We start from the raw sequence: 20642 nt of genomic DNA on the forward strand, positions 1-20642 counted from the left end.
AAGAGTGAGAATCTTTTACCCTCACTCTTGGACATGACTTGAGAGTGTTTCTGTGACTTGCTATGTGCTTATGGGCTAGGGGGTAAATTTCCCCATAGGCCATCATTGGTTTTTGAATGTGTGTTACACAGCACCCTCAGTGCAGTAGCACAGGGGTGTCCTAGAGACCCCCAAACATAGACTCCACACCCTGGGACTGACTACTGTCTCCCTGGGTCTGTAAAGTTACCATTGACTTTACTAGTATTAACTTAGTAACTTAACCAGTACAAACCATCTTACTGTGGAAGTACTGGTAGGGGCAAATAGATTGCCCCTGGGTCTGTTGTCGAGGGGGTACTGTCCCGTCCCCCCTCGCCGAGTTCTGGCTGGTGGCAGTGGATACCACGGAAATATTCCACCAGAATATTTCCCAATGGGATTTCCCATTGTTTTTAATGCACCACTTTTTGGTGCAATGTTAAAGATACCGCCGGGTTATTTATTTAATATAAATTCACCGGTTGGGATTTTTTGCCAGAACTCGCCGCCAAAATGGCGTCTAGGTTCACTTCAGTAACCCTGAACCCGAGTCGAGCCTTTGTTCCACTTTTGGCGGGCTTCTGCACAGAAGCCCTCCAAAGTGGTGCCATTCTGTCTGGGTACCACAGGGGGTGTGGGAGGGGGTTTAGACACCCTGGACTGAGTTGCCTTGCCAACTCATGTCGCACTCTAGTGTGATTGGCCCAAGTGGTGAGCCACCCCGCTCACCACTTAGCATGTTTGAGTGACAGCTAGGCTGTATGAATGGGGGTTTGCTGCATAAAAGCAGGGTTTTTGGGACTGGTTCTTCAGATGTCGCCACAGGACCTAAGAAGCCGAAGAGGGAGAAGCCGAGCCGACCTGCCAAGACGACACCACCGGTGAAGCCCTGCAGAACCGTCTCACCACTTTTCCCGACGACAGAGGAGATCTCCCGCCGGAGAGTCTTCTTCCCTTAACTGGTGGGGACAACCAGTTGCTGCCTTCTTTTCGCCGTCCCGAAGCATCTCGTGGCCGCCTTGCCTGTGCCAAGCACCCCGGCAACCGGGATACCACTTTTTACCTCAACCGCGAAAGAGGGGTAAAAATCCTTTGTGACCGGAGAACTCCACGGCTGGCCTCATCCCTGGTAGTGCAACGACCTGCAGCCTTCCTCCCCGTCGAGATCACCTCTTCCTCGGGACGACGCCGCGACTTGCACCCACTACCAGGAACGACTACCACCGCTGGAGGAATCTTTCCACTTTTAAAGGTACTGTGTTCCGCCCGGCCTCCCTTGACACCGATTGTACGGGGTAGATTTAGCCCTCGGCTCTCGAACCTGGGTAGGCCTGGGACACCCTAACTAAACTTTTCAGAACCGTAGTAAAGCCTTTTCTCTCACCTGCAAAGACTGATGACATTGTGCGATCTTGGGCACATTTTTCGCCTGGCTCCCTCTAAAGCGGGCCCCGAACTAATTCTCCTTGTTCCACCATTGACTGTCTTTGCTAACCTTATGTGAAAGTGTTTTACCTTACTGCTCTCTTTATTTCTGCCTTTTCCCTCCCTTTTGGTAATACTTGTTGGAGTGTCATCTAACGTTAAGCGCTCACCTCTGGTTGGAAATAAGTGGGGTTAACTTAGAATTGTCCAACAAATGATTAGGGATGTACATATGAGTAATAGTAACTGTGTTTGACTTTCTGATCTTTTCTATTGTGCTAGTGTAATTTATGAGTGTACCTTTAATAAATAAGTTTATACTTTTACACCTAGCTCTGGTCAGTGTTTGCTTGTGCTACTGTGCCTCTGTACCTATTATGTATCCTCTGTATACTGCCTAACTCTTCTTGAGGAAAGTCTGACTGCTCAGCCACAGCTACCACAGTGAATCTGTGTGGTACAGACTGCTACCAAGTGGGTTTACTGCCAACACCTGTAGACTTAAATCTTTTGCAGTGGTCCCAGAGGGAACTGCACAGGTTTCTGCCTAACAAAGATGAATAATCTGTAGGAGGAAGGAATAATTATAAGTTACTCACCGTAGTGACTAACGTACTCTTAGTCCATAGTCCCCTTTCCTCCATACTGCATGATCGTCCCTCGCGAGGGACGGGAGACGGAAACGTTTTCACCAGAAAAATCTTCTTTCCCTCTAAATTTAGAGGCGCGTCCCTGGGAGAATGCGCAGCCCTGACTCTGCACCTCCGGCGCCACACCCCAGTCCCCAAAGATGTGTCGACAACAGAATTACCATTGCCTAATGACACCAGATTATTAGGGGGGAGGATGGTGGACGTATGGAGGAAAGGGGACTATGCACTAAGCGTACGTTAGTCACTACGGTGAGTAACCTATAATTACTCTTACGTCCCCGTCCCCTTTCCTCCATACTGATAGGGCGATTACAACTGAATGTAGCCCCAGGGTGGAGAGGAGACACTGCTTAAGCAAACAGGTTCCGGAGAACCGCCTGTCTGAAAGCCGCATCTGATCTGGAGCCGGCATCCAAACAGTAATGCTTGCAGAAAGCCGAGGGAGTGGCCCGTGTGGCTGCCCTGCTAATGATATGCCAGGGAACATGGCGATGAAAGGCGATGGCCGTTGCCTTGGCCCTGACCGCGTGGGCATGCATTTTCTCGGGAAGCGGTCTATGCTGGCCCTCGTACGCTTCCTTGATGGCCGAGACCATGCAGCGTGAGATGGAGGCTTTGGAGGCCTGATAGCCCGGCCTGGTGTCTCCAAAGGTGATGAACAGGGCATCTGACTTGCGGAAGCCCTTAGTCCTGTCCAGGTAGAATTCCTGGGCACGCCTGACATCCAGGCAGTGCAGAACTTTGAGGCTAGTCCTTCGGGTCCGCAAAGAAGGTGAAAGGCTGATGGCACGTTAGGTAAAAATGCCGGATGGGTCCGCAGGACCACCTTGTCCTTGTGAAAGGTGGTGTACGGCTCTGAGGCAACTAGGGCCTGGATCTCGCTGGCCCTGCACGCCCATGTGAGGCCGACTAACAGGGCCGTCTTGATGGTGACCAGCCTGATGTCCGCAGTCGCCATAGGCTCAAAAGGCTTGTGCGCGAGGGCGCCCAAGACCAGATTCAAATTCCACACAGGGTGTGGTTTCCTGATGGGGGGGTAGAGCCTAGCGAGCCTGGCCAAATGTCTTCTGACGATCGGGTTGGAGGAGGAGAAGAAGACCCCTTCGAGTTCCTGTAGGCCCCAATGGCTGAGAGGTATGTGCGGCAGGCGTCCACCTGCACACCAGTGCTGGTGAGGTGAGCTGAGAATGATAGTACATCGTCCAATGAGCAAGCCAGTGGGTCGATATCCTTTGAGTGAGCCAAGTGGCAGAACCTGGTCTATTTACTCTTATACTGGGCTCTGGTAGCCTTGCTCCTAGCCCCCTGTACGATTTTCAGGTTGGCTTGTAACACGCTGCGAGGGCCATCTTCTGGGGAGCGGGGTGGAAGACCCTGCCCCCTGCTGTGTCCGAAGGTGTGCTGGGCCCGTCGGGAGGTGGATTGGCGAGACCGCAGAGAGGCTGAACAGCTCTGAGAACCATGGCCTGGCTGTCCACTACGGAGCCATCAGAAGGAGGTTGAGCTGGCAAGACTCCTTGAACTTGCAAAGTACTCTGTGAATCAGTGGCGTGGGCGGGGAGGTGTATGCCGACATGCCGTTCCACTGGATCCAAAAAGCATCACCCAGGGAGCCTAGGGCCTGTCCCTGCCAGGAGGCAAACTGGGAGAACTTCTTGTTGTGCCTGGTGGCAAAGAGATCCACCTGGGGGAGGCCCCAACAGTGGAAGATTTCCTGTGCAACGAGGTCGTTCAGCTGCCACTCGTAGTTGTCCCCTCCCAACCTGCTGAGCCTGTCTGCTTCCAGGTTGGATTCCCCCGGAAGGTGCACACCCGTGAGGTAGACGTCGTTGTCCAAGGCCCATTCCCACATGCTGATCGCCAGTCTGCAAAGGGAAGGGGACCTGGTCCCCCCTTGCTTGTTGATGTAGTACATACTGGTTCAGTTTTCTGTCTGGATGAGGACCACTCTTCCCTTGATACGTGGGAGGAAGGCTCCGAGCACTAACCAGATGGCATTCAGTTCCAGCCAACTGATGTGGTATTCTTGTTCTTGATGGCACCATGTGCCGTGGACAGAGAGGTCCTCCAGGGTGGCTCCCCAGGCTTCTAGGGAGGAGTCTGTGGTAATCATCACCTGAGGGACAGGGGGTCGGAAGGGCTTTCCCCTCCGCAGGTTGCAGTCCCTGGACCACCATGTGAGGTCCGGGTGGAGAGCAATGGGGATCCTGATAATTTCGGCCTGAGATCCCCTCTCCTGGTTCCACGATACTGCGAAGTGTAGCTGAATCTCCTCATCATGAGTCTTGTGTGGGGGACGGCCAAAAGTACTGCTGCAAAAATGGCCAGCAGATGCTTGTACCACCAAGCCGAAGTAGAGTCCCGGCTGAGTAAGTGGGACGTGGCCCTCCTGATGGCTGTGATCTTGTCCTCCGAGGGGGAACACCCTCTCGGAGCGCGTGTCCCAGATGAGGCCCAGGAAGGTCAACGACTGTGTGGGTTGCAGTTGTGACTTGAGATTGAGCGAAAAGCCCAGGTCGTGTAGCGTGTTCATTAGTTCATGGGAAGAGTGGTGAACTGTCTCGTGAGATGCCCTGACGAGCCAGTCTAGGTAGGGATATATATGGAGGCCCTGAGCCCGGAGGAGGGCTGCCACCGCATTCATGAGCCTGGTAAAGACCCTGGGGGCCGAGTTTAGGCCAAAAGGGAGGACCTTGTGCTGAAAATGGCAGCCCATGTTGTGTTCCAGCGTGTACTCCATGATATCATGAGCCACGAGCTTGGCCTCGGATAGCCCTGCCTTAAAACGTGATAGGCAGTGGGTGGGGAGTTCTGGGAGGAAGTCAGCAATTTCCCATCATAATCTCTGGTTAGCGGCTGCCAGCATGGCATCTGCGTTGGCCTGTCGCAGGTGCAAGGAAGCGTTGGAATACAGCTTCTTACCGTATGCCTCCAAGGTTTTCTCCTCCTTGCCTAACAGCGCCGTCGATGAAGAAGACTAGGACGACTAAGGATTGGAGTACAGTGATGCCTCATGCCTCAGCGATCATCGAGGAGTATGGCTGAGGATGGGAGGAGAGCAAGAGTGTATCCCCCCTCCATCGGCCTGTACTTGGCGTCCAGGCGGCGGTTGACTGGCTGGACAGTGTGGTTTGAGCCAACCCTTCTTGGCGAGGGAGACATCGGTTTGCAGTGGAATTCTCAGTCTGGCAGAAGGGCGCCTTGTGAGGACTTCCGCGAGGACACCCTCTGCCGGCTGTTCAACCAGGGGCTGTGGGAGGCCCAGGTATTCCGCCAGGCCCGAGATACGTTCGTGGAAAGCCATGGCCGATGACGGCGTGTCAGGATCCTCCTCATCAGTAACCGGAGGGTCTGGGGGAACCTGTGGAGGAGTATCCGGAGGCTGGGGCACGGGGACCACCGCCGGAGGCTGAGGAAGAGGCTGGTAAGGAACCGCCTGTGGAGTAGGCTGCTGAGCTGGAGGAGGTGGCTGCGCCGGGGCCAGAGGCGTAGGAAGAGGTCTCTCTGGTGCCGCTAGCATAGCGGGAAGGACTTCTCTGACTGCGTCCTTGATGATGGCCCCCATATCTGGAGACTTCATGAGGCCGAGGAACCTCTCAAAAATCAGGTCCTCGCTGGCCGTAGAGGAGGAGGGCACTGAAGGGGTTACTAAAGGCAACTGAGGCCGCTGCCGACCCTGTACATATGGATGCAAGAGAAAACAGCCTTGCACATAGGAAGGGTAGGCCGTAGGCCACGTACCTGTTTGATGCCAGTCCCACCTAGATACTCGTTCTTCGCCAAAGTCTTGCAGAGGCATTCGAACGGGTGTCCTTTTCTGGCCCGTCGGCCATTTTGTTGATCCGCCTACCACGTGGCTGCAACGTGTTGCTTGGCTCGCTGATGCAAGCCTCTACCAAGTCTCTTATGTGAGAGGCGTGCGACTTGCCCTGATCCTCGGGCCCCTGCTCGGTAGGTGTAACCACCTCGACCCAGGGGTCGTTAGAGCTGCGTTCAGGCACCCCCTCGGACGTGCTGCCGGTAGCAGGGCATTGCCCCTCGGCCATGATGCCGGTACAAGGGCGCAAGCCCGGTAATAGAGCCTAGCGGCCCCATAACCCTGGCACCGGGAGGATACGAGGACCCCTCAGCCCAAAGGCCGGTAGCTGTGACAGCCTCGGGCACGAGTTGGTAAAAGGACCTTACCGGTCCCTCCCACGTAGGAGAGTTCCTGGGAAGGAGTCACCCTTGCGAGGTGCGGATGAAAGTAGAGGCCCTACCTTTGGCCTGGAACGTTTCACGAAACTCTTGGTGCTCAGAAGGTGACCGCTGAAAGAGCTCCATCCACCTGACTAGTCTGTTCTTCATCGCTTCCGAGGACAGCAAGCCGAACGCCAAACAGGCTTGCCAACCGTGGTCTGGGCCAAGGCAACGCAGGCAGAGGGCGTGGGGGTCTGAAGTTTGAAAAGGCCCGTTGCAGGATGGGCACCTGCTGAACCCTGTCGAAGTCGACATGCGCCGGGGAGGAGCTGTGGCGTCTGAGGACCGAGTACCTATTGAAAAAAAGCAAAAGAAGAGGAAGAATCCATGCATGGAATTACATGGCCGAAGCCAAACCCAGGAGCGCTGGTGAATTTGGCCCGTTTCCGTCAACGCGGAAAAGGGGACAGGGGTGTGGCAACGGAGTGCGGAGTCAGGGCAGCACATGCTCCCAGGGCCGTGCCACCGCGCGCCTCTAAATTTAGAGGGAAAAAAGATGTTTCTGGTGAAAAAGGTTCCATCTTCAGTCACTCGCGAGGGACGCCCATGCAGTATGGAGGAAAGGGGACGGGACATAAGAGTACATTAGAGCTCATGATGCACATCAGGAATTCAAGGTACCAGAGCGGAGCAGACACGGGGCTACAATGCTGCCTGTGTTTGCTGAAAAAGTTCCTGAAACTAGCCTGACACTTGGAGAAGATATCCAAGATAAGGAATCTGTTGGAAGAAGGAATAAATCGGAAAGCCACTCACAATCTACAAAACATGTGGGCAACATCGAAGGGAGGGATATAGAACAAAGATGACTGGCCCCATGTGGCATCAGAGATATATGGGCCCCCTTCAAGGGTACTAATAACTTGGATGGCTCGAAATAGCCACAGAATCGCCACATTTTGCTGTGGCAACTTCTAATATATTTGGGCAAACTCAGTAAGGGAACACAAGGCAGATGTCCACACACATTCCGAAGTTATTGTTCCCTTAGATTCAAACCCATAAGAACTTGGCCTTTGATTTTGCAAGTTCAAGAACTGCATTGCCATGCCAAGTACACCCAGCAGCAGGGTACATTCGTCTATTAAAAACAAACAACCAAGAATCAGAGTATCCAAACAGGAGAACAGATGACTTAGATGGGGTGTGGCCTTTAAGTAATAGTTTTCAACAAAATATGATTTTCTTAGGACATAATGTTCCGTGAGGGTGTTGAGCTCAAATAAAAACATATTGGAACACTTTTTTTGTGCTATAAATTAAACAAAATTTTCTTACCCTTGCTTTGTATAGATGGTCGTATACTTCAAGCAACCTGGGAAGGGGTACTCCAATCTCTTGAAGCGTGTAGGTTACAAAGCCAACATCCCACTTCAAGGCACACACTTGCTGTTCAAGAAACTGCACTAAGAATTCTGTAACAGAAAGTATTGGTGTTGCAAGTAAGAATGACGGATAAATAAAATGATTTCCCATCAGATCATTTTAATAAACATAAAACTAAGCAAGACCGGGCTATGATAATCTGAGGAAAATGAAACTTTAGGAATAGGATGTTGGCCAAACTTAGGACGCCGCTCTTTTATGAAATTTATGCAAAGACTTTAGGGGTATATCATACACACAAAATAATAAGAAGCCCCTCCACTCAGTATAGAGGGAGACTTCACTTTTTACTTGGTTACTTTCAAGGTTACAAAAGAAAGTTCCCTTTACTTGCAGAAACAGGAAGAGGCCATCTCTTTAAAAAGGCAATATAACCCCCTGACACTTAATGCAAAGTTATATACCACACATTAATATGCCCTCTTTCATACTCAAATCTTGTGTGCAGGTTTTCAATTTGTTAAAGGGGCCACTGTTACCTTTATGGTTCTAGGCAAACAATTTACTTAGCACCCTTTAATCAACTGTTAAGACGGATTTCTGAACTCTGACCTGGTGGGCAGAGGGTCAGAAGGCTAGCCTAGTTTCTTGGAACAGGGAAACCTTCTGTACAAGCCAGACCAATCAAGGTAGCATTGGTGGCGGTCAAGACTAGGTCCCAGGAGGGCTGAGGTTGACTGAAAGACCTTAATGAGCACACATAATAATGGACACTTACAAATCACTCCCAGTCCGGTGTATATATATTAAAAATATATGTATTTCAAGGCCTTTGAGTTACAACACACAAATAATATCACAGTAATACTTCTAAGCCAAAAGAATCCTATCAATATACATATATACAAGACCAATGGGGTCTAAAGGGTTAATGCACAAAATGGGTCCACAACCTAAAAGGGGAAGGAAACAGGCAGTGCAAATAGTCTTTAGTCCCTCCTGCATCAAACACGATACTAACTGAAAGGCAGTCCAATCCCTAAGAAGAGTGGAGCATATTGCTCAAATGTACTTGCGTTGCAGGCGCACGCTGAAATGCAAATGTGCAAAACAGGGTCTCTTCAAGGGTCTGTAGCAGCTCAGGAAGGTGGGTGAGGTGATGCAGAATAAGTTCCCACTATTCGTGGAGGGACTCTCCAACAGGGCAGAGCAGGTTCCAGAGTTCAGGAATGTTTCGCTAGTTCGCATCAGTGGCAACGAGAGAAGCCCTCTGGGGCCACTCGTGCATAAAAATGGATGGATGTGCTAGGGTCCACCAGTTAGGATTGCAATTACTCACCGACCACTGGCGCACTCCAGACCCAACATTGGCAGTCAAATCCACTTCGGTTGCATGTTCAAATGCAGCAATCACGCAGCTCTGTGGCTTTCAGCGACGAAGATACAGCGTTGATTCTCAAACAGGACAGTGGCGTTTTCTCCGCTCCTGGTGGATGGATCAGGCCAGTTCTGCTGTAGCAGGCTTCAGGGCACAGAGGGGCCCAGATACAATGGGGTTGCAAAGTTTGTCACCACAGCTGGGCTAAACGGTAACCGCGTGTACTCCGGTTCGGGTGCATTCACTTTACTCCAGACGTGGGAACGCCAAGTGTACGACATTCGGTGTGAGAGTGCCGTGAACACAGAGTTTACGGCATGCCAGGTTTCAAGGGCCTCCTCGAAACGGCGGCGGTGACAGAGCAAAAGGTCCAACGTAAACTGGTCAGCCCACTGGTTGGCCCAGGATCACTTCCGAGAAGGCTTACTTGTAGGCTTGTTGAAGGTGCCAAGTATAGTTGGTCCCACTACTCCAATGGGTCGAAGCTTCTTCGCAGACCTTCTAGGATGACCAGATGCAGAGGGGTCCAGCGGGACGACAGCGGGCTCAGGGTGCCAAACTTTCCAGCGGTTCCTCAACTCGGCTTCTTAGTTTCAGGATACTTGGATCCTATCCTTCATTCAGTGAGAACTCCAGAGATCAACATGGTATGGGTGTTAGTGTTAGGCAGAAACCTGTGCAGTTCCCTTTAGCTGTGGCTGAGCAGTCAGACTTCTCTCAAGATGAGTTAGGCAGTATATAGGGTATAGACAATAGGTACAGAGATACAGTAGCACAACCAAACACTGACCAGAGCTTTGGTGTAAAAGTATATAATTATTTAAAGACACACTTGTAAATTACACTAGCACAAAAAGAATTAATTTCAACACACAGTCACTATTATATATATACAACCCTGATTACTTATTAGACAAGTCTTAATGAGAAACACCATTTATTTTCAGACAGAGGTGAGCGCTTAACATAAGATGGCACTCTAATAAGTTATAGAAAAAGGGAGGGAAAAGGCAAAGTTATGAAAGCACACAAATTTCAATACTTTTCAAAGAACCACAGTGAGGCAGGTTAGGCAGAGTCTACTGGAGAGCAAGGAAGTTCAAATGCCAGGCCCAGAGAGAGCAAGCGAAATGTGTCCAGGATCACACAGTGGGGTTATGCCCAAAGAGTCTTTGTAGATAGTTCATAAAAGATTGAGATCAAGTCAGGAAAAGTTAGTTAACAGGCCCCAGGCTAACCCAGGTTAGAAAGTCGAGGATTTACTGTCACCCTGAACGATCTGTCACAAGAGAAGCCAGGCGGGACACAGTACCTGAAAATGGGAAGAACGCTCCAGCGGGGGCAGTTGTTCCTGGCAGCGGGTGCAAGTCGGTGTTTCGTCCAGAGGAAGAGGAGGTCTCGACGTGGAGGAAAGATGAAGGTCATTGCACTGCCAGGGAAGAAACCAGCCACGGAGTAACAGGTTACAAGGTACAACCCTTTTCTTCGCGGTAGTGGTAAACCATGGTATTCCGGTTGCTGGGGTGCTTGGCACGGGCAAGGCGGGCACGAGATGGTCCAGGGAGGCGAAAAGACAGGCAAACTGGTTATCCCCACCAGTCAAAGGAAGAAGACTGTCCGGGCTTGCGATCTCCTCTGTCATCGGGAAAAGTGGTGAGACGGTTCAGCAGGGCTCCACCAGTGGTGTCGTCGTTGCAGGTCGGCTCGGCTTCTCCCTCCTCGGATTCTTTAGGTCCTGTGGCGACTTCTGTAGTTCCAGTCCCCAAAGCCCTGCTTTTAATGCAGAAAACCCCCATTCATTCAGCCTAGCTGTCACTCAAACATGCTAAGTGGTGAGCCGGGCGGCTCACCACTTGGGCCAATCACACAAGAGTGCGACTTGAGTTGCCGAGGCAACTCAGTCCAGGGCGCCTAAACCCCCTCCCACACCCCCTGTGGTATCCAGATAGAGTGGCACCACTTTTGGAGGCTTCTACGGAGAAGCCCGCCAAAAAGTGGAACAAAGGGCTCGACTTGGGTTGGAGTTACAGAGGCGAACACAAACGCCATTTTAAAATCGAGTCCTGGCAAAAAGACCCAACCGGGGAATAAATATTAAATAAATAACCCGGCGGTATCTTTAACATTGCACCAAAGTGGTGCGTTTAAAATGAATGGGAAAATCCCATAGGAAAGATTCCGGGGGAATATTTTGCGTGGTAACCACTGCCACCAGCCAGAAACTCGACGATGGGGACTGCACAGTGCCCCCTCGAAAAACAGACCCAGGGGCAATCTAATTACCCCTACCAGTACTTCCACAATATGATGGTTTGTACTGGTTCTGTTCACAATTCAAGACTTGTAAAGTCAATGGTGACTTTACATGCCCTGGGAGACAGTAGTCAGTCCCAGGGTATGGAGTCTATGTTTGGGGGTCACTATAAAACCCCTGTGTTACTGCACTGAGGGTGCTGTGCAACACTTATCAAAAACCACACAAAACCCTATGGAGTAAAAGACCCCATAGCCCATAAAACACATTACAAAGTCAAAGGATATCTCAAATCATGTCTAAGAGTGGGAGAAAAAGAGTCTCACTCTTAGCAGGAGAAAAAAATAAACCCCAAAAATCCAGCAAAGCTGCTGGGGGACTAACTAGGTTTGGGAAATTAGACTTAATAGAGAATTCTCCCTAACAAGTAGCCTGAGCCCCTGTCTGACTGAGGAACCAGCTCCACCGTCTGCATCTTTAGAAGAGAGAGGATCTCCTGTAAAAGACCGGGGACCCAATCGGAAGCAGAGGAGGAGGCAAACAGAGGGAGAGGAAGAGGAAGAATGAAGCATCTGGAGACTAAAGAAAGGATCCAAGGACTGTTGAAATAACACTTCCAGCTGTCCTGAAAGAGTGCCGGCAGGCCCCCTAAAGACGAGCTGTGTTCCCGGACCGTTAAGTCCTTGCTTTTTAGAGTTTGAGGTGGGAGCAGAGTCCTCTGCTTTTACCTTCTGTGGTCACTGGGGGACTTGTCAGGTCTACTTGCACCACGTTCTCGAAACTCCTAGAAGCCAGTTAAAGCGCAGGGTTTGAAGTCGGTCCTGCCCCGGGTCTGAGGGAAGGACTTGTGCCCTTGTTTCGTCAGGATGGTCAGGGATTTGGAGGTCTACGTAGGTGTCTTTTTTTTCGTCAGCAGTGGATGAATGAAAAAGATCCAGGATCCTTTCCTGCACATCAGAGGAGAATTTAGTGGCATGCATCCACGCCGTCTGCCTCATCTCGACCCCAGGCACAGCCCTCAGCTGGCTGTAACGATGTGGGAGAAAAAAGACTCCATGAGGTCCTGTGACACTTCCCGGGCATCCTCAAGGCCGGCTTTAAAGGCGGCTTGCCTATCTAGAGGAAGGAACAAGTTACTTACCTGTAACTGTTGTTCTCCAGCATGGCTCTAGCATGGATTCACATGCTCATGAATATTCCCCGTCGTCAGGCTGGGAATCCTCGGTAAAGAAAAACTCATTGTCAGTTTTGTTTCTGATCTGTCTTTCTTAGTAGTAACCAATCACTGGTCTCTGGGTCATACGGCCTCAGCCAATGACTGCCCTCTCCCTAAGCCCCGCCCTCGGCAGCCATCCTCAGATTTGGTAGCACGTAAAGTGGCAGTGAAGAGCCGCAGAGGGGACGGAGGGAGGGTTCCCATGTGAATCCATGCCAGACCCATGCTGGAGAACAACAACGGGAAATCGCTGCCAGATGCATCTTGATGGAAGCGTGAGTTAGTCCAGCTTTGGCCAGCGACAGTAAGTACGGTAGCACTTGAGGGGCTGTAGTCCGTAGAGGGTTAATCTTCTGTGCACGGCACCAGACAGAGAACCTCTTCCACTTGTGTCCATAGCACTTGAGGGTTGAGGACTCCCTGGCCTTTGCAAGAACCTCTCTGCAGTCAGCCGGGATATCGTACCCTCCAAACTCTAGTGCTGCAGGAGCCAGACCTGCAAGTTCAGCGACTCCGGGTTGTGATGAAGAATGGCGCCTCCTTCTCTGGAGAGGAGGTCTGCGTCCGTCAACAGTTTGACTGATGGGAACGCTGACAAGTGCAGAAGGTCCGGGACCCATATCTGTCTCAGCCACCTCGGTGCGACAAGGATCATCCTGCACCGGGACCTCTTGAGTAGGTTGATGAGCCTGAGCAGCAACGGCAATGGCGGGAACGCATACAGGAACAGGCCGTCCCCGGGGAATGAGAAAGCATCGCCCATGCTCCTCGGCTGGGTGATCCTGATGGCGAAACTCTGGCACTTGTAGTTCCACGCCGACGCAAACAGGTCGATTTGGAGTTTGGCCCATCGCCGGAAGAGTTGATCCTGGCGTAGTTTCCACTCATGGCAAGAGCGCAGCTCCCTGCTGAGCGAGTCGGCGATGGTGTTTTTTATCCCCGCTAGATGAAAAGGCACTAGAAACATCCCCTGGACAAGCTACAAAACCATTATATTAAAAAAAGACAGTCACAAGGGGGCCTGTCACAGATCCTGGGCCTCCTTGGATAGGGCTGGGGATCTGGTTCCTCCCTGCTTCCGGATGTAGAACATCGTGGTGGTGTTGTCAGTGAAGATCCTCACCACCTTGCCCTTGAGGGATGGGAGGAATGACTTGAGGGCTCAGAACACTGCTTGGAGCTCCAGTATGTTGATGTGGAGCGGCCTCTCGCGTGAAGATATCCAGTGTGCGTTTCCCACCCCTTCAGGGAGGCATCCGTCGTCACCGTCACCTGGTATGCTAGGGTCTGAAAGTCCGTGCCTGCGGCGAGATGCGCACGGGTGCCCCACCATCGAATTGCCTGGCGTAAAACTTTGTTGAGCGAGATCTGGTCCTCGAAGCTGTCCGTCGCTTGTGTCCAACGGGCGTCGAGGAACTCCTGCAGAGAACGCATCCGAAGCCTGCACAGGCGCACCAGATAGATGCAAAAGGACATCATCCCGAGAAGGGACATGAATGAGCTCACTCTGGCCACGTCCGTGGCCAGCAGACGCTGTACCTTGCCCAGGATGGCCTGCTTTCTTTCATCCGACGGCGAGGCCAACTGCGCTCTGTATCGAGCTTGGCTCCCAGAAACAGCGCGACCTGCGACGGAACCAGGTGGGATTTGGGGAAGTAAATGGAGAATCCCAGGTCCGTGAGCAGCCGGACGGTCTGTATTCGATGGAAAGTTCCTTTGTCCCTGCTCGGATGAGCCAGTCATCCAGGTAGGGGTAGACGTGGATCCCCTGCAGGCACAGCCGCGCCGCCACTGGTGCTAGGCACTTGGTGAACACCCTGGGCTCAGACTTCAATCCGAATGGGAAGGCCTTGAACTGGTAGTGCCGCCCTTGGACTACGAACCTGAGAAACCTTCGGTGTCCGTTTAAGATGGGGATGTGAAAGTACGCATCCTCCAGATCCAACGACGCTAGGAAGTCGCCTTCCTCCAGCTGTCCCAGCACGTGCTGGAGGGTGACCATCCGGAACTTCTGTGCCTTGATCTATTTGTTTAGCCGATGCAAGTCCAGGATGGGACGCCAACCTCCTGTCTTCTTTCTGACGAGGAAGTATCTTGAGTATTCTCAGGAGCCCTGGAGCCTCTTTGGGACGAGCTCGATGGCTCCTTTCTTGAGCATCGCCCTTACCTCTAACAGCAGCTGAGGGATGTGGTTTTCCTTCCTGGCCACGGGCGGAATTCGGGGGCACTTCTTTAGATATTCCAGTGTGTGCCCGTGGGCCAGGGCATCCAGCACCCAACGGTCGTGGAGATGGACTCCCACACGCTGACAAACTTTGTCAGCCGGCCTCCCACTGGGGTGCTTCGGTGGGGGCCCGACGCGGCGGCCGGTTCAGTCTTGCTTGGAAGCAGCCTTGCCTCCCTGGCGACGACGGCGAGATCCACCTGACTTGCCTCGTCCCCTGTAGGCTTCTTGCGACGAGGAGCGGGCCGCCTGACAGTAGGTCGAGGAGCCGCCGCCGAATCCTTTGGAGGCACCTTGCTTGCCTCTGGAGTTCCGAAAGGGCAGCCGCCGCTGCTGCATAACTCCCAAGGCCCGAGCCATCTCCGTGTCGGTCTTGATGGCCTGTAGCGACTCATCCACAGTCTTTCCAAACAGATTGTTCCCGTCGAAGGGCATGTCCAAAACCTTGGCTTGCACGTCCTGGCGGAAATCCGTCGCCTTGAGCCACTCCCGCTGTCTAAGGCAAACGCTGTTGCCCAACTGGCGGAAACCGGTGTCGGCAATGTCCGTGGCCACAGTTATGGCGTTGTCCGACGACACCACCATCCTGTAGGATCGCCAGGGTCTCTGCCCTCTTATCGTCCGGGAGTAAGTCCAACAGGGGGGCGATCTTGTACCACAATTCGCTGTCGTAGCGGGCCACAATCGCTAGTGCGTTGGCCGCCTTAATCGTCGTCGCCGCCTACGAGAGGACTCGTCGTCCGACGGCGTCCAGCTTCTTTCCCTCACTGTCCAGTGGGGAAGCTGAGGATGAAGCCGATGGGACCCCCCACTTTCTTCTTGGCCGCTGCTGAGACGACCGAATCCGGGGTCGGCTGCGCCCTAAGGCACAACGGGGCGGCATCGGGGACCCGGTACTTCTTCTCATACCGGTCCCTCTTGGCAGGTGTCGTGGACGGGTTCTTGAGGAGGGCAAGTCCCTCGTCCCAGATGTCATCCAGCAACGGCACCGCGAGGACAGTCTTCCTCTTGCCTTGCGCCATTGGTAGAGGAAGCCTTCCTTCTTCTCCTCAGGGCAGAGCTGAAAAAGCTTGGATGCCATGCCAATCATGGCGTGTAAGGAGCCAATCTCGTCGGGCGGGGATGCCTGAGGAATCGGAGACGGGAGGCCAGTCCCGTCGTCGCCGTCGTCATCCGGCCCCGTCTTGCCCGTGCCCATTCCCGCGTCGTCCTTCGGGATCGGAGAAGGCGACTAAGGCTGGGAAGGCTGTGCGGGCTGAAGGGGCACTGGATGAATCCTCGTCCTCTTGTTCGGAGGGCTTCCCGACGGACCCGGCACAGCTGGGTCATCCGCCGGGGGTAGGGGCAGTCTCGTCCTTATCTCCGTGCATAAGGCTTGGAGTGCCGTCAAAATTGCCGCCGAGTTTTCCTGAGGCTCGCGTTGCGTGCCGGGAGCGACAGTTGTTCGCTCCACAGGAACCTCGTTGTCGTTGCCACCCTCACTCTCGTCGTCCCCCTCCTCAGGATTCCTCCCATGGGGCTGGGCCTCTTCCAGATTCTCGGCCAGCTCCTTCTCGGAGGTTGTGTCCGTGTCCGTAACGGACACCGCCCCCCCCTCATTTTACACCGGGGTCTTCACGGGGGTCTTCTCGATGGGCTTAAAAGAGGATTCCCTCCGCAGAGGCAGGGAAACTCTGGGCCCCGAGGTCGCCTCCACTGGGATAGCCTCCACAGGCTTTGCCAGGGCCGCAGCGACTCCCTCGATAGAGGCCTTAGCCGGGTGGATCAGGGCCTTCGCCGCCTTAGGCGCGCTTGAGGCCTTCACCTTATAGGGAGGGTCACCGTTTCGCTCCCCCTCGGCCGGTTCCTTCGAGATCAACCGGGGCTTCTCCAGGAGCTTAGCCAGGTTCTCGGATTTTCTCTTCCCCGAGCCAGAGCGTTGGCTCGCAGTTGATGGCGTCGGTGAAGGTGCGCCCTGCCTGGCAGCCAAGGAGCCCGACCGTTCGGCGCTCCCGGTGCCCGCGGACTCGCGGTGCTTTGCCTTCTGTTGGGCCCTCGTCGCTGGGGCGCCCTCACAGGACTTAGAAGATCGCTCGGACTACTACTTCTTCTCACCTGCTGGGCTCTTGCCTTCCGCCAGTTGGATAGGCGGGTCCGGCGATCCCTCATAGTCCGATCCGACATGTTCATGCAAAACGCACAGTCCTTCTCCACGTGCGTTTTGTCCTCGTGGAGGCAATAAAGGCATTTCGATTGCTCGTCCTCCTTGAACACATTTTGTAAGTTGCATCCAGGGCAGATCCTGAACAGTTTGCCGGGAGTCGAGCTTCCCTTATCCTGGGCTATGTTCTCCTCGTCCACGAGGTAGGCCTCAGAAACTTCTGGAATCCTCCAAGAAGCGTAACTCGACGAAAACTTCACCCTTGAGGGGCGTAGATAAATTCGAAACAGGTCCCTGTTGATCGGAAGTAGAAACGGTGGAGCTTGAGGCTCGATTAAACCGAAAAATGAGATAAATCTCTTTGAAAAAGCGCAAAACGCAGTAAAAGCTCGAGAGCTATAGCACGAGGACGCGCAACAATTGAGCGTGCGGTAAAAATCTGAGGATGGCTGCCGAGGGCGGCAGTCATTGGCTGGGGGCAGTATGACCCAGAGACCAGTGATTGGTTACTACTAAGAAAGACAGATCAGAAACGAAACTGATACTGATTTTTTCTTTACCGAGGATTCCCAGCCTGACGACGGGGAATATTCATGAGCATGTGAATCCATGCCAGACCCCATGCTGGAGGAGGTTGGGTAGGAACACCCCCCAATCTACCGCCTCAGCTTCTGGTTCGCAGCCCAGAGTTGAGGTAGCAGCATTTGCCAAAAGACTCAAGGGCTTTGTCCACTTTGGAAAGACAACTGGAGGTAGCCCCTGCAGAGGACGACAAAGAAGATAGTTTTACAGTACAAGGAGGCCGCTGCCCCTACTGAAGAGTGTGGCTGGGGGTGCGTGGCCAGGAGGACTGGCTCCCCATCCAAAAGCCTGAACCGGCTGTCCAATTTCTTGCTCATCTTGGCCTTGGCCCTGGGCGTCTCCCAGACCTTTATTGCCACTTGTAGAACATCCTTCTGGAGCAGAATGCCTGAGTGGCTCGTGGCGTGTTAGGGAGAATTCTCATTTTATGGCTACTTTCCCTCACCTAGTGAGTCCCCCAGCAGCTTTGCTGGATTTCTGGAGTTATTTTTTTCACTTGGTAAGAGTGTACCTCTTTTTCCCACTCTTACCTGTGTTTTTGCCATGTGCATTTCATCTGCTTTTGTGATTGTGGACTCTGGAGTACACCACTTCAGTAGCCCCCTTCTTTTGTGTGTTACACAGCACCTTCAGTGCAGTGACACAGGGTTGTCTTTTAGACTTCCCACCGACTCCATTTCTGAGGCAGACTACTGTCCCCAGAAAAGGGTAAAGTTGCCATTAAAATTACTTAGTCATTTAACCACAGATCCAGTACACCCCATTTTACATGGAGTACTGGAAAGGGTTAATCCTTAGCCCTTTTTATCTCTACATCCTAGAGCATTGTTTCGCTCTTTTAACATTTAGACTTGGCTGGTGGCAGTGGTATCTACCCTCACTTTTCTACCGCGAATATACTATATAAATATATAAATGTGGTATTGTTTTAGGCTATTATATTGGCCTCGAACTTCAACCCGATTGACCAAATACCTTTTCTTTTGGCTCCAGTCGGGTTTATTCACCATTTCTTTTTGTTAAAGTCCTTCTTGTGTTTTACTTTGTGCGACAAACCAAGTTTGCCTTCTTTGTTTACTGTCTTTTGGCAGGCTTCTGCCAAGAAGCCCTCCTCCAGGCGCCTGGGTGTCTAGGTGGGCTGAATGTGAGGGAGGGGTGTAGTCACCCCCTGCACAGGGTATCCTAGGAAACCCAAGTCGCACTTTGCCATTATTGGCTGAGGTGGTTGTCCAGGCTGGACAACCCCCCTGACAGCCAGGCTGTGTGAATGGGGGATTTTTCACATAAAAGGCAGGTCTTGTGGGCTAGAAGTCAGAGTCGCCACTGGAACTACAAGGAACCGAAGAGAAGCAGAGAAGAAGACAGCTGCTGCAACTACCCCGTCCCGGTGAAGCCCTGCTGCAGTCCTGAGCTATCTACCCTTTGACGACCAGAGAAGATCCAGTCCGGAGTCTTCTTCCCTTGAGCTTGGTGGGGATAACCAGCTCATCTTCCACAGCCAGAGGATCATCTTCTTGGTCGAAATTGCTGCACACTGCTGTAGTGGTCCGGATAGCCATCTGAAGAGCCTCTCCTGTTTTTAAGGAGCGCACCTTTTATTCACCGTCGCTGCTGCCGGCCTCATCCCTGTGTGGTGCAGACCCCTCCAGACGTCGTCCTTCGTACCGAAGCTCCAGGAACCGTGGGTCTGCAGGAAACTACCAGGAACAACTGCCGTGGCACCAGTTTCTTCATTTATTAAGGTACTGTGTTCAGCTTGAGGAATTAGGGTGAATCCCTTTTCTTCGCCTCCAAAGCTTGCCCTTGTCTTCCCTCCTGCGTATAACTTGTGCTTCCTCTGTTGACAATATCTAAGTACTCCTGGCTACGTTGAATCGTGAACTGTCCGACTGTGTGATCCTCGACAACAGGAACCCGGTTCCACTTGACACTGGCTCCGGCCTATTGACTCAATTTCTGTCTGTCTTCACAAAAGTATTGCCTATGATTTCTGCCCTCAACTCTCTCTGGTTAACTCAGGTGCTAAGTGTGTTTTTGCCCCGGTAACATATATTGCCGCGGATACGCGTTTCTTTAGTAAGACCGAACTGTCATTACTGTCAAAAAGTGATCGCATACGTATTCCCGGTAACGTCTTTTGTTTCACAACACCGGTCAGTTAAAACATAGGGTATTTACCTTGAGTTAGAGTGTACCAAAGTGAATTGGTTGGTTGTAGTGTATTTAACGTGTGATTATGAATTAATAGAAGTGTTGCGCTTATAACTGTTAGGCAGAAATCTATGCAGTTCCCTCTGGCACCACTGCAAAAGATTTAGGACTACAGGTGTATGGCAGTAAACCCACTTGGTAGCAGTCTGTACCACACAGATTCACTTGGTAGCTGTGGCTGAGCAGTCAGACTTCCCTCAAGAAGAGTTAGGCAGTATACAGAGTATTCACAACAGGTCAAGAGAACACAATAGAACAAGTAAACACTGACCAGGGCTTGGTGTAAAAGAGATAATTATTTATTTAAAACCACATCTAGAAAAACACACAGGCACTAATATTAAGAAATTCAAAAACACGGTCACTAAAAGATATACACTCCCTTAACAGAATATTAAACAAGTCTTAAGTAAAGCCCCACTTATTTTCAGACAGAGGCGAGCGCTTAACGCAGATGGCACTCTAATGATTCGTTTTAAATAGGGAGAGAAAAGCAGAGAATAAATTGAAACAGATCCCAAGACTTTTTCACGAACACAACAAGGGAGGAAGGCAAAGTAACACTAGGAATTCAAAGTCAGTAGGCCGGATCCGCTTAAGAGGATCCAAACGAAATGTGTCCAAGGTCACACGGTTGCAGTGCACAAAAGTCTTGTAACGGTTCAAAAAGGAGTTGGCTCAAAGAGAGGGACCAGTTAGAGGGTCAAGGCGGCCAGCCCAGTCCAGAAGGTTAAGGGGTTATTATTACCTTGTAGCAATCTTTAGAAAGGGAGGCCTGGCGGACACGGTACCTTAAAGTGGTGAGAACACTCCAGCGGGGGCAGTTGTTCCTGGCAGCGGGTGCAAGTCGGTGCTTCGTCCGGGGGAAGAGAGGATCTCGTCGGGGAGGAAGACAGGAGTCCGTTGCACTGCCAGGGAAGAAGCCAGCCGCAGAGTTTCTCAGGTACAAGGAGCGGTCCGTTGATTCGCGGAT

General features: G+C 52.1%; 1 protein-coding gene across 1 annotated transcript in view; it reads right to left on the reverse strand.

Moving 5' to 3' along the window:
• The window catches only part of NUP155 (nucleoporin 155), a 1628423-nt gene that overhangs the window by 134830 nt on the left and 1472951 nt on the right, over nucleotides 1-20642 (reverse strand). The window contains exon 33 of the mRNA XM_069627148.1: nucleotides 7617-7753. Coding sequence (XP_069483249.1) covers nucleotides 7617-7753 — 137 coding nt within the window. The remainder of the gene's footprint in view (nucleotides 1-7616; nucleotides 7754-20642) is intronic.

This window comes from Ambystoma mexicanum, chromosome 6p, assembly GCF_040938575.1.
Source record: "Ambystoma mexicanum isolate Mex_15411 chromosome 6p, UKY_AmexF1_1, whole genome shotgun sequence".
Lineage (NCBI taxonomy): Eukaryota > Metazoa > Chordata > Amphibia > Caudata > Ambystomatidae > Ambystoma > Ambystoma mexicanum.